The sequence below is a fragment of the Neophocaena asiaeorientalis genome, unplaced genomic scaffold, assembly GCF_003031525.2.
Source record: "Neophocaena asiaeorientalis asiaeorientalis breed wild unplaced genomic scaffold, Neophocaena_asiaeorientalis_V1.1 scaffold134, whole genome shotgun sequence".
In the NCBI taxonomy this organism is placed as follows: domain Eukaryota; kingdom Metazoa; phylum Chordata; class Mammalia; order Artiodactyla; family Phocoenidae; genus Neophocaena; species Neophocaena asiaeorientalis.
This window is the reverse complement of record NW_020185339.1, coordinates 10,619,472-10,633,105: the sequence shown is the minus strand read 5'-3', so window position 1 is coordinate 10,633,105 and position 13,634 is coordinate 10,619,472. Positions and strand designations below refer to the sequence as shown.

Below are 13,634 nucleotides of genomic sequence, written 5' to 3'. Positions count from 1 at the left end.
TTGTGGACCAGTGTCCTGAAGTTGGCTCTCCCACCTCAGAGGCACAGCACTGACTCCTAGCTGCAGCACCAAGAGCCTTTCATCCACACGGCTCCCAATAAAAGGTAGAAAAAGTAGAAAGAAAGAAAGAAAGAAAGAAAGAAAAAGAAAGAAATAAAGGAGGGAGGAAGGAGGGAAGGAAGGAAAAAAAGAAAGAAGATAAAGTAAAATAAAGTAAGGTAAGAAAATATAATAAAGTTTTTAAAATAAAATATAATTATTAAGAAAAAAATTTAAAAAACCAAAAACAACAACAACAAAAAAACGGACTGATAGAACCCTAGGACAAATGGTTGAAGCAAAGCTATACAGACAAAATCTCACACAGAAGCATACACATACACACAAAAAGGGGAAAAAATCATAAATCTTGCTCTCAAAGTCCACCTCCTCAATTTGGGATGATTCATTGTCTATTCATGTATTCCACAGATGCAGGTACATCAAGTTGATTGTGGAGCTTTAATCCGCTGCTCCTGAGGCTGCTGGGAGAGATTTCCCTTTCTCTTGTTTGTTCTCACAGCTCCCGGGGGTCAGCTTTGGATTTGGCCCCACCTGTGCGTGTAGGTCGCCGGAGGGCGTCTGTTCCTAGCTCAGACAGGACGGGGTTAAAGGAGCAGCTGCTTCGGGGGCTCTGGCTCACTCAGGCCGGGGGGAGGGAGGGGTGCGGATGCGGGGTGAGCCTGTGGCGGCAGAAGCCGGCGGGACTTTGCACCAGCCTGAGGCGCGCCGTGCGTTCTCCTGGGGAAGTTGTCCCTGGATCCCAGGACCCTGGCAGTGGAGGGCTGCACAGGATCCCCGGTAGGGTGGTGTGGATAGTGACCTGTGCTCGCACACAGGCTTCTTAGTGGCGACAGCAGCAGCAGCAGCCGTAGCGTCTCATGCACGTCTCGGGTCCGCGCTTTTAGCCGCGGCTTGTGCCCGTCTCTGGAGCTCCTTTAAGCAGCGCTCTTAATCCCCTCCCCTCGCGCACCAGGAAACAAAGAGGGAAGAAAAAGTCTCTTGCCTCTTCGGCAGGTCCAGACTTTTCCCCGGAATCCCTCCCGGCCAGCCGTGGCGCACTAGCCCCTGCAGGCTGTGTTCACGCCGCCAACCCCAGTCCTTTCCCTGCGCTCCGACGGAAGCAAGAGCGTCAGCTCGCCGCCCCGCCCGCCCAGCGGGTGAGCAGACAAGCCTCTCGGCCTGGTGAGTGCTGGTCGGCTGCGATCCTCTGTGCGGAAATCTCACCGCTTTGCCTTCCACGCCCCTGTTGCTGCGCTCTCCTCGGCGCCGAAGCTTTCCTCCTCCGCCACCCACAGTCTCCGCACTCGAAGGGGCTTCCTAGTGTGTGGAAACGCTTCCTCCTTCACAGCTCCCTCCCACTGGTGCGTGTCCCGTCCCTATTCTTTTGTCTCTGTTTATTCTTTTTTCTTTTGCCCTACCCAGGTACGTGGGGAGTTTCTTGCCTTTTGGGAGGTCTGAGGTCTTCTGCCAGCGTTCAGTGGGTGTTCTTTAGGAGCAGTACCACGTGTAGATGTATTTCTGGTGTATCTGTGGGGAGGAAGGTGATCTCCGCGTCTTACTGTTCCGCCATCTTCCCCTCGTCCTAATACCAAGTTTTTTAATTTAAAAATTTTTAAATCACAGGGTCCAATTTCAGTCTTCTTAATCTTCTTAATTCATCTTGAATTAGGAACTCGATTTAAGAAGAAATACAGTATCATTTTGTGTAGTATTTGTCACTTAATTCATTGTAAGTTTGTACTTTTTATTGTGGTTTCTTACGGTCTGGAGCATCCTTCTGGGACTTAGAGTGACTTTTGGTTCAGTCACTGCAACAAAGTCCTTTTTGATGGAGCATTGACGTGAAATTCGTAGACCGAAAAAAGAGGACTAAAGAAATTAGATATATAGTCCACAGACTATAAAAAATAAGCTAGTAGAAAATAAACCTTACAGTATATAGTTGGATAGCCAGTTAAATTATTGATTAAACATACTACATTATTGAGCAAGGGATGATGAACAAAAATGTTTCTTTAAAGCCAGATTTAAATTAATGCAAACATATGTGCCTAGTTTAGTATTCTTTTCTTAGTATATTTATTCTCTTTCCAGTTTTTAAAATCCAGGATTGGTGTACTGTCAGCTTGAAATTACAACTCACTCAGAAATAAAGTGCAGTTTATCTGCTGGCCCAAAATTTGGAGGCTCCAGGAATGAGTTCAAAATTAGCTAGAGCAATTAAAGTGTTGCAGTCTTATCTCTATTAATACCTCTCAGGTGCCAACTATTTAAGGGCTATTTAGCCCTTGTTACCTCTTGTAACTTCTTTTTCCTCTCCTTCTCCCTCAGTGAAGGCAGGAGACTAGGAGGGCTAATAGCTGCCAGCATTTTTGTTAACAGAACCTAAGCTGTTTCTTTAAAGCAGGCTTCTTAAAGCAAAAACAACAGAGAAGTACTTTTTTCTTTACAGTTTATTACTAACATTACAAGTCAGCTTTTATTAGAGCAAATACTAATGTCTCAACAATGCACAGAAGTCTCACGATTTTGTTTTCTTTCACAAAATGGATTGTTGATACCTATTGCTCTCCACTTTCTGAATTCATGTATCACATCCACATCCACAGATATTATAGTTTGATGTCAGTAATGCCTTTTATTATTTGTGGTGGTCTCCTGAAATTCTTTAGAAAAGAAGTGTGTGTGTGTGTGTGTGTGTGTGTGTGTGTATTAGAGAGAGGATAAGTGAGAAAGAGAGAGGGAAAGAAAGAAGGGAGGAACAGAAAGAGAGGGAATATGTTGTTTAAATGGACTAGAAATAAGAAATAGCAATGGAACTCTGAAATTTAGTTATTATTCTTATATTGGATTAACTATGAAAAGGTTATTTGGGGCTGGAATTTTAGTGTTGACCCTGCAGAACACATAAACAAGCTTAGTCAGTTTCATTTATGTGCCCACGCTCCAAATTTGTTTTAACCACTGTTAAAACATAGAGTCCATTGTTTCTATTTAGGGCCCATTGTAGCCCATTGATTTTGTTTCATGTTGTGCTCACTGTTATTTTAGAGGGACTTAAGGGGCATTTTATTTACCGGTTTCTCTTTAGAGTTAAGTCTCACCATGTAGGTTGATGAACATCATCAATTAAGTAACACACATTCTGTTCATATTGTCACACATATTCCGTCATAACCAGGAATCACCTGTGATGTTGTTCCATCTACTATATTGCAGGAAAAACAGAGGTTTCTGACAGATGTTCTACATGAAGTGATGCTGCTTGACGGCTTGGCCAGTTCCCATCCAGTATCACAGGAAGTGCTTCGGGCAACAGATATTGACAGGGTGTTTGACTGGATCGCATATAAAAAGGTGGGAATAGATAAGACCCAAGTACCAATTGGATATTTCACTATCCTGGGGTAGCCAAAGTATTTCATGCTAGATATATTATATCTTTCTCTTCTCCCTGGCAAGTAGAAATGGACTGTGAGTTAGAAAACATAGAGTCACTAGGTTCATGTCATTTTATGAGTTAGGACTTTGCTTTATAAATCAGTAAGATGGAGATGAATGTTTGCCAAATAATGCCTAGAAATATTGACAGTATTAATGAGTAAATCTTTGGAGTCTTGATATGAAATTGCTGTACAAATGGTGTTATGTCAGTTTTTATTATTATTAATAAGAGAGCTGACCTATATAGTGACAAATTATTTCCCACTGATGCCCCTTAAATACTTATTTTGATTGGCTGCTGCAAATGGGTATAGACAGTGACCTGACATATGTATTTTATAAACATTATTTAAGGGAGATTTGGGGAATTAAGCATGTTTCCTGGATAATAAGCATAATAAATGAAATCTTAAAGACTGGACTTTCAATGGTAAAGATTTTGGACCAATGACTAGACATCTGTAGCAATAAGGTATATTATGAATTTTTTTTCCGTTGTTACTGGGATTAGGATTTTTCCTTATAACTCTGTCCTTTTGTTGTTCTAATTTTAACAGGAGCGTGTACATCTCAGTGTATAACACTTAGCAGCCACTTAATAATTGTTAAAATAGTATTAAAATCTACTTTGTCTTTGGTGTAGATTGAATTGCGTTTATTAGGATTTCTATATAAATACTCTATTGATTTAATAACGTTTTAAGCTTAAAAACAAGTTGCTAATATTCTTTCTGAAAAACAAGATATTCCTCTTTATAACTAGAAATCAGATAATGATTCATCAGAATTTTTTGGTGCAGTAATTTGGATGTTTGGTTTTGCACTCAGGAAATGACTATCTCAATGGTTATTAGTTAATATTTTATGCTATTAGTTAACATTGTATGCTATAATATATAAAGTTGCAAATTGTGTTAGAAAATATCTTTTCAAGTCACTGATCATTGCATTGGCTCAGAAAGGATATTTTCGATGTTTTATAAAGATAAGTGGAAGTGTAGTACCATATTTAAAGTATGTAGTGTAAATATATTTATGTTAAATGTTAAATAAATATTTAAAGTACACATCCACTTTTATATATGATATTTTTTGGCTAGATTTTGCTGGATGCACATTTGGTTCATTCAACTGTATTGATTCTTAAAATATAATGCAGAAAATAATTTATTACGTTAGCTTGAGATGCATTTGGAGACATGTCTGTGGTTATTTCCCACCTAACCACCAATTCTAAAAGACTATTTGTAAATACCAGTATTATTTCTGCATGAATAATATCAGGAAAATATTATTTTGATTAAATATGTTATAGATGTGCTTTTACACGTAAGTTAACATTTATTCCAAATTTCATGTATTTGCGTAATTTTTAATTCATTCAAGAAGGTTAAGAATTAAACCAGTAGGAAAGAAGGAAGTTACAATGATTATTATTTTACCCTCTCTACATTTTGGTGCAAAGGCTTACCAATTTACAAATGTGATACATGAGCAAACTGTGCCATGATGCTCGGGATCATCATCATAAAGGACACTGGCTTATTTGTCTCTAGCCATGTATCTTTATTTATTAATTTTTTGAGGAATAACTGACAAATATAATTGTATATATTTAAAGTGTACAGTGTGATGATTTGATACACATATACATTGTAGAATGATTACCAAGATCAAGATAATTAACACATCTGTCACCTCACCTAGTTAACTCTTTTTGGGGGTGGGGAGTGAGAATGCCTGAGATCTACTCTCTGCAAGTATACAGTACTGTATTGTTAACTGTAGTCACCATGCTATACATTAGAGCATTAGAATTTATTCTTCTTATAAGTGAAAATTTGTACCCTTTGACCTGTATCACCCTGTTTCCCTCTTCCCCTAGCCCTTGGTAATCACTACTCTACTCTCTGTTTCTATGAAATTGGCTCCTTTTTTTTTTTTTTTTTTTTTTTTTTTAGATTTTGCATATAAGTGATACCATACAGTATTTATCTTTTTCTGGCTTATTTTACTCAGCATAATGACCTCCAGGTTAATCCATGTTGTCACAAATGGTAGGACTTCCTTCCTTTTATGGCTGAATAATATTCAATTATATATATCATATTTTCTTAATCCATTCATCTGTTGAAAGGCATTTAGATTGTTTTTATATCTTGGTTATTGTGAAGAAATGCTGAAAGGAACATGGGTGTGCAGATATCTCCTTTAGATACTGGTTTAAATTCCTTTGGATATTTAGGAGTAGGATTGCGAGATCATTTGGTAGCTCTATTTTTAATATCTTGAGTAACCTCCATATTATTTTCTGTAATGGCTGTACCGATTTACATTCCTACCGACACTGTGTAAGGGTTCTCTTTTCTTCACATCCTCACCAACATTTGTTATCTCTTGCCTTTTTGATAATAGCCATCACAACAAGTATGAAGTGATGTATCTCACCGTGGTTTTGATTTGCTGATGATTAGTGATGTAGAGCATCTTTTCATATAGCTATCGGCCATTTGTATGTCTTCTTTGGAAAAATGTCTATTCAGGTCCTTTGCCTATTTTTTAATTGGATTATTATTATTTTGCAATTGAGTTGTATGAGTTCTTTATATATTTTGGATATTAACCCCTTATCAGCTATATGTTTGCTAATGCTTTCTCTCATTCTTCAGGTTGCCTTTTCAATTTATTGATTGTTTGCTTTGCTGTGCCAAAGCTCTTTAGTTTGATGTAGTCCAATTTGTTTATTTTAACTTTTGTTGCCTGTGCTTTTGGTCTCTTATCCAATAAATCATTTCTAAGACCAATGTCAAGGATCTTTTCCCCTATATTTTCTTCTAGGAGTTTTATGGTTTCACATCTTACATTTAAGTCTTTGGTCCATTTCAAGTTCATTTTTGTGAGTGGTGTAAGATAGGAATCTGGTTTCATTCTTTTGCATGTGGATATCCAGTTTTACCAATACTGTTTATCGAAGAGACTAACCTTTCTCCATTGTGTGTTCCTGGTGCTCTTGTCAAAAATCAGTTGACCACATATGTGTTGATTTTTATATGGAATCTCTGTTCTGTTCCACTGGTTCCATGTACCATTGCCAGTACCATAATGTTTTGATTACTGCAGCTTTGTAATATAGCTTGAAATCAGGAATTGTGATGCCTCCAGTTTTGTTCTTTTTTACTCAGGATTACTTTGTCTAATTTGGGGTCTTTTTTGGCTCCATATAAATTTTAGGATAATTTTTATCTATTTCTGTGAAAAATGCTATTGGACTTTTGATAGGGATTACATGGACTCTCTAGATCATTTTTCAGTAGTATGGAGATTTTCACAGCATTAATTTTTCCAATCCAAGATCATGGGATATCTTTCCATTTATTTGTATCTTCCTCAATCTCACCAGTGTTTCATAGTTTTCAGTGTATGTCTTTCACCTACTTGGTTAAATTTATTTGTAAGTATTTTATTGCTTTTGATGCTATTGTAAATGGGATTGCTTTCTTAATTTCTCTTTCAGATAGTTCATTGTCAGTGTATAGGAAGACAAATGATTTCTGTTTGTTAATTTTGCATCCTGCAACTTTACTGAATTAATTTATTAGTTGTAACAGTTTTTTGGTGAAGTCTTTAGGGTTTTCTGTATATAAGACCATGTCATCTATAAACAGAGATAATTATACTTCTTCCTTTCTGATTGAAGGTCTTTTATTTATTTACTTTTTGCTTGCTTAGTTGCTGTGACTAGGACTTTCAGTACCATGTTGAATAGAAATGGCAAGAGTGGGCATCCTTGTCTTATTCCTGATCTTAGAGGAAAGGCTTAGCTTTTCACCATTGAGTATGATGTTAGCTGTGGGCTTGTCTTCATTCTAGCCATGTATCATTATGCTTAAGTACCACTGGAAATACTGTCCTTACTGTGTTTTCAACTGATGATAGGATCTACACATTTTTAATGAAGACTTATCAAGAGAAAATTTTCTTTTTAACAACTATATTGAGGAATAATTAAAATACATTAAACTGTACATGCTTAAAAGGTACAATTTAATATGTTCTGACATATGTATCCCAGTGAAAACATCACCACAATCAAGTTAATGAACATATTCATCAAAAGTTTCCTCATGCCTCTTTGTAATACCTCCTCTCATCCCTCCTCACTCCCCCACTGATCAACTTTTCACTGTAGATTAATTTTCATTTTCTAGAGTTTTATGTAAATGGAATTAACAGTATGCACTCTTTTTTGTCTGCCTTCTTTCACTCAACATCATGATTTTGAGGTATAATTCATGTTGTAGAATATATGGGTATAATATAATTTGTTCGTTCACCTGGATATTTGTTTTTTTCCAGTTTTTGGCTGTTACAAATAAAGCTACTGTGAATACTTTTGTACAGGTCTTTGTATGTGTATCTGCGTTTATTTCTCTTGGGTAAATACCTAGAACTGGAATGTCTAGATGATGATAGATATGTTTAATGTTTTATGACACTGCTGAACTGTTTTCCGAAGTAGTTGAACCATCGTACCTTGGTACGTTCTCATTGAAAGTGTGCCAGAGTTCTACTTTTTCCACATCTTCACCAACACAAACTAGGTATAATCAATTTGTTTAATTTTAGATACTGTAATGGTATCTCATTGTGATTGTAATTTACATTCCCCTAATGACTAATGATATTGACCATACTTTCATTTGCATATTCTCCCATATATATCTTCCTTGGTGAAGGGTCAATTCAAATCCTTTGCCCATTTTTTTTTTAGATTGGGTTGTTTTCTTATTATTGAGTTTTGAGGATTCTTTATATACTTTGAATGCAGGTTATCATATATATGATATGCAAATTATGTTTTCCCCAATTTGTGACCTACTCTTTATTTTCATAGCAGTATCTATCTAAAAGCAAACTATTTTAATTAAGTATGTTTTATCATATTTTTTTAAATTGATAGTTCTATTCGTGTCAGAGTTAAGAAATCTTTGGTTAATTCAAGGCCATGAAGGTTATTCTTTTGTTTTTTCTTCCAAAAGTTTTATAGTTTTAGGTTTATATTTAGATCTATATTCGATTTTGAGTTAATTTTTGTATATGGTGTGAAGTTTGAATTGAATGTTTTTCTTTTTTTTGCACATGGATATCCAATTTTTCAAGAACCATTTCTTGAAATGTCTGTTATTTACCCTGTTGAATTGCCTTTGTTGAAATCAGTGAACTATGTGTGGTGGGTCTATTTCTGGACTGTTTATTTTATTCTATTGATATATTTATTTATCTTGGCACCAATACCATACAATCGTGATTGCTGTAGCTTTTAATAAGCTGTGAAATAAAGTTGTTAGTTCTCCAACTTTGTTCTTTTATTAAAGTTCTTTTGGTTAATCTTGATCTCTTGAATTTCTATATGAATTTTAGAATGAGTTTTTCACTTTCTATAAAATTCTGTTGTAATTGCACAGATTGCATTCCATTTGTAAAATAATTTGGGAGCATTGACACCTTAGCAATACTGAGTGACCCATGAATACTGTATACTGTTCCATTAATTTAGGGCCTCTTCATTTTCTCTCAGCAATGTACTTTTCAATGAATAAATCTTTCATATCTATTTTCATATTTATCTCTAAGTATTTCACATTTTTAGGCTATTTTACATGGTATTCTAATTCCCATTTTTGACTTTTTATTCTATATAGAAATACAATTTATTTTTGTATACTTATCTTGTGCAATGTTAAATAGAAGTGAGAGCAGACATCTGTGTTTTGTTCTGGATTTTAGGAGCAATACATTCAGTTTTTCACCATTAGATATGAAATTGCCTTTACATTTTTATAAATACTCTTTATCAGGTTGAAAATGTTGCATTCTACTTCTGCACTGGTGAGGGTTTTAATCCAAAATGGATACTGATTCTATCAAATACTTTTCCCCATCTATCAAGATGATCATATTTTTGTTTTTGTTATTTTAGTTTCTTAATATGGTGAATTATATTGATAGATTTTTCAATTTTAGGCTTTCTTTACATCCCTGGGACAAATACCATTTGGTCATAATGTTGTTTGTTTTTTTTGGGCACTGAATTTTATTTTATTTATTTTTTTAACATCTTTATTGGAGTATATTTGCTTTACATGGTGTGTTAGTTTCTGCTATATAACAAAGTGAATCAGCTATACATATACATATATCCCCATATCTCCTCTCTCTTGTGTCTCTCTCCACCCTCCCTATCCCACCCCTCTGGTGGACACAAAGCACGGAGCTGATCTCCCTGTGCTATGCGGCTGCTTCCATTAGCTGTCAGTTTTACATTTGGTAGTGTATATATGTCAATGCCACCCTCTTACTTCATCCCAGCTTACCCTTCGCCCTCCCCATATCCTCAAGTCCATTCTCTACATCTGCGTCTTTATTCCTGTCCTGCCCCTAGGTTCTTCAGAACCACTTGTTTTTTTTTTAGATTCCATATACATGTGTTAGCATATGGTAGTTGTTTTTCTCTTTCTGACTTACTTCACTCTGTATGACAGTCTCTAGGTCCATCCACCTCACTACAAATAACTGAATTTCATTTCGTTTTATGGCTGAGTAATCTTCCATTGTACATGTGTGTCACATCTTCTTTATCCATTTTTATGTATTTTTGTATACATTGTTGGATTAAGCTTGCTAAAGAAATGTTTAGAAGTTTTGTGTCTATGTTCATGAGGAGTATTGGTCTATAGTTTTTGTAATGTCTTTGGCTTTGTTCTCACTATAATGCTAGCCTCACAGAATGGAAACTATTACCTCCTTTTCCACTTTATAGGATAATTTATGTAGAATTTATATTCTTTCTTTGTTAAATATTTGATGGAATTTGCCACTACAGCAACCTGGGACTAGAATTTCCTTCATGGGAAGATATTTAATAATTTGAGTTCATTAATATATAGTGAGTTATTCAGGTTATTTATGTCTTCTTGCGTGAGCTTTTGTAGTTTATATCTTATCAAGGATTTGACTCATTGTACATGTTATATTCTTTTATTATCCTTTTAGTAGTCATATGATCTCTAATAACGTCCCCTCTTTTATTCCAGATATTGTTAATTTTTGTCTATCCCTTTTCTCCTGATTAGTCTAGCTAGAAGCTTTTACATTTTATTCTCAAAAAATCAGCTTTTGGTTTAATTGATTTCTGCTCTTACTTTCTATTTCATAGATTTCCTCTCTTATCATTATTATTTCCTTCCTTTATATGCTTTGGATTTAAATTGTTCTTTTTTTCTAGTTTCTTAAGGTGCAAACTGAGGTCATTAATTGGAGTCCTTTCATCTGTTCTAATTCAGGTGTTTATTCTATCAATTTCCTCCTAAGTGTACTGCTTAGGGCAAGCTCTAGATTTTGAGATATAGAAGTTTCATTTTCATTCACCTTAAGATACTATTTTCCCATTTGATTTATTAATTTATCCATGGGTTATAAAAAGTATGTTATTTAGTTTACAAATATTAGAAGATTTTCCAGAAAATTTTCTGTTATTCGTTTCTTATTTAGTTTTATTGTGATCAGGGAAGTATATTCTGTATGACTTGAATCTTCTTAGAGTTACTGAGGCTTATTTCATGGCCCAGAATTTGGTCTCTGTTGATAAGCGTACTGTATGCACGTCAAAAGAATGTGTATTCCACTGTTGGCTGGAGTGTTTTATAAATGCCAATTAGGTCAAGTTGGTTGATAGAATTGTTCAAGTCTTCTGGATCCTTATTGATTTCTGTCTACTTGTTCATCATGCTTTCTTGATGAGCCCTCATTGTTTGGATTCACCTACATGGTGTCAAATCAAACTTCTAAAAATGTGGTGAAAAACAGTGGCCCAGGTACCTGCTGGCATGTCTGAAAAATAATCTTCAGTGACAATGTGGAACAACAAAGCTCAGAACAATTTGGCTATAATCTCAGGGGCTTCAGTTTGATAATCTCTATACCAGGCCTTGATGTATATTTAGATTTCTAGACTACTTCTCCAACTGGGCTTCTCTCAGACTCTTTCTGTCAGCAATTAGTATGTGGGTAATATACAATAACCAATTTAACTCTGTGGATGTAATGGATAAACTGTGTCATTCTGGGATGTGTATGACAGGTAATATAGATAATTGTACAGCCATAATATCAACTGCTAACGTTTATTGAATGCTTACTCTGTGCTAGGCACTGTGTTAAACTCTATACATTCATTAACTCACTTAATTCTCATAATCCCCTTTAGGGGTTGTTATTTCATTATCCTCATTTTAAAGATGAAGATATTGAATCATGGTCAATCCAAGGATATGTTTCCCAGGAAATCAGGTTCCAGAGCCAACGTTCTTAAACACTCTCATATTTGATCAATGAACTTGGCTGGAGCATTCATTCCAAAATCATTTGTAAGCCTCAACTTATGTTACAGGCACTGTGTGCTGAGTGCTTGGGATGTAACAGTAATAAGACACAAAGGAGGAATAGCATATAAATAAGTCAGTGCAGTAGCATTTGAGTATTAACAGCAATGTTTCCATTTTAAATGTAGAAACTTAACTCAAACCATCTGAAACATTAAAAAAGAATTTGTTGACTGAATAACTGGTAAGTCTGAGGTGTTGTTATGTTTAGGAATGGTTGAATCCACGCATTTTAACAATGTCATCAGAAATCTACCTTCCATTGATTTCTTGGCTCTTTGTCTCTGACTTAATTTCTAGATGATTCTTAGATAGGTGGCCTAAAAAGAAGTTTAGGCTGATAGAGTCCTCAAGCTTGTGATCCTAATGAGCTTGGGGAAAGAGTAAACTGCCTCCCTCACTACAGAATCCGTTTCTCCCCAAAGCTAAGATTTGTTCTGATTAAGTAATAGAGCGCCATTGGCCAATCCCTATGTCCATGGGATGGACAGTCCCTATGGACATTCTGAATAGCTAGCATGGGTCATAAGCTCATCCTCTGGTGGGAAAGATAGGTCATACAATTGGTAGATCCAATGGGATCACTAGAAGTAGGGGTTCCCAGAGAATATGAAGGCTAGATAAAAGTAATGGATGCCAACCAACCTCAGAATCTTAGGAGTTACGATAGAAATATGTATAAGATACACAGAGTCATGAGGGTAAGGGTAAGGGGAGTGACAAAATGGCAAAAAAGGACTATTCTGTAGAATTGGCTCAGGAAAGGAACACAGTGGTGACTAAGTGCAACATCAAGGAGTTCAACATGGCCATACCATAGTGAGGATTTGGGGTAGTAGACAGGCTGGGGAGATAATCTGGTAAGAACTTGGAGGACCTGTTATGCAATACTAAGAAGTCTGAACTTCATCCAGCAGATGAAGAGGAACCAATGAAGAGTTTCAAGCAAAGGAATAACATTGTATAAATAAATTTGTATTCTAGAAAGAATATTCCTGTAGGTGTGGTAGAGATGGAAGTAATATGGTAGATCTGGACATTTCAGAAAAGATTGTAGCAACTAGAGTTGTAGCATGTAGCCCATTTTTTTTGTTTTGATTGTCACTCCTTGCCACTGCTCTTCTGTGCTCTCTTCCCTGAAGATCCCTGTTACTAGGCTACATCAACCTCTGCCAACAGTCAACCTCTCATTGCATCGGTGCTTTGCTTGCTTATCATCTCTTGTGATTATTCCCTTAATAATTATTCTAATTATTCCCACTTCTGTTTTTTGTAATTTTTCCTGCATAGTAGTTTTATTACACTTTAAACAACTTTTTATATAGAACTGTATTATAGGGGTAGAGAAGATTATAAAGAAATACAGGTTAGGAACCAACAAACCAGATACTAATTTCTGTGGATTTGAATTTAAGAACTGAATGCTTTTGAAGAAATAGTGAGTGATGTTCAATATGGACCGTCTCAAGGCCTGTATTAAAAGAAAAAAAAAAAAACCCTAAAATTACATATATATTTTTAGAATGGGAAGAGAAAGAAATGGGAACTAGTCTTTAAAAAAAGAGAGTGAGAGAGCAAGAGTTACATCCTGGGAAATAACAAATTTTCCATTTTAATAGTAGGTTGAAAATGAGGATGCTTTTATCGTAAAAGTGAAATGCAAACAGGAAAATACTGTCCATAGATAAGAAAACTGGAAGAGATGGA

The 13,634-nt window shown here is 35.6% G+C and overlaps 1 protein-coding gene across 1 annotated transcript in view; it reads left to right on the top strand.

Annotated features, from left to right (window-relative positions):
* The window catches only part of TRHDE (thyrotropin releasing hormone degrading enzyme), a 384,497-nt gene that overhangs the window by 224,656 nt on the left and 146,207 nt on the right, over window positions 1-13,634 (top strand). Inside the window, exon 6 of the mRNA XM_024736370.1 lies at window positions 3,262-3,399. Within this exon, the coding sequence (XP_024592138.1) occupies window positions 3,262-3,399 (138 nt within the window). The remainder of the gene's footprint in view (window positions 1-3,261; window positions 3,400-13,634) is intronic.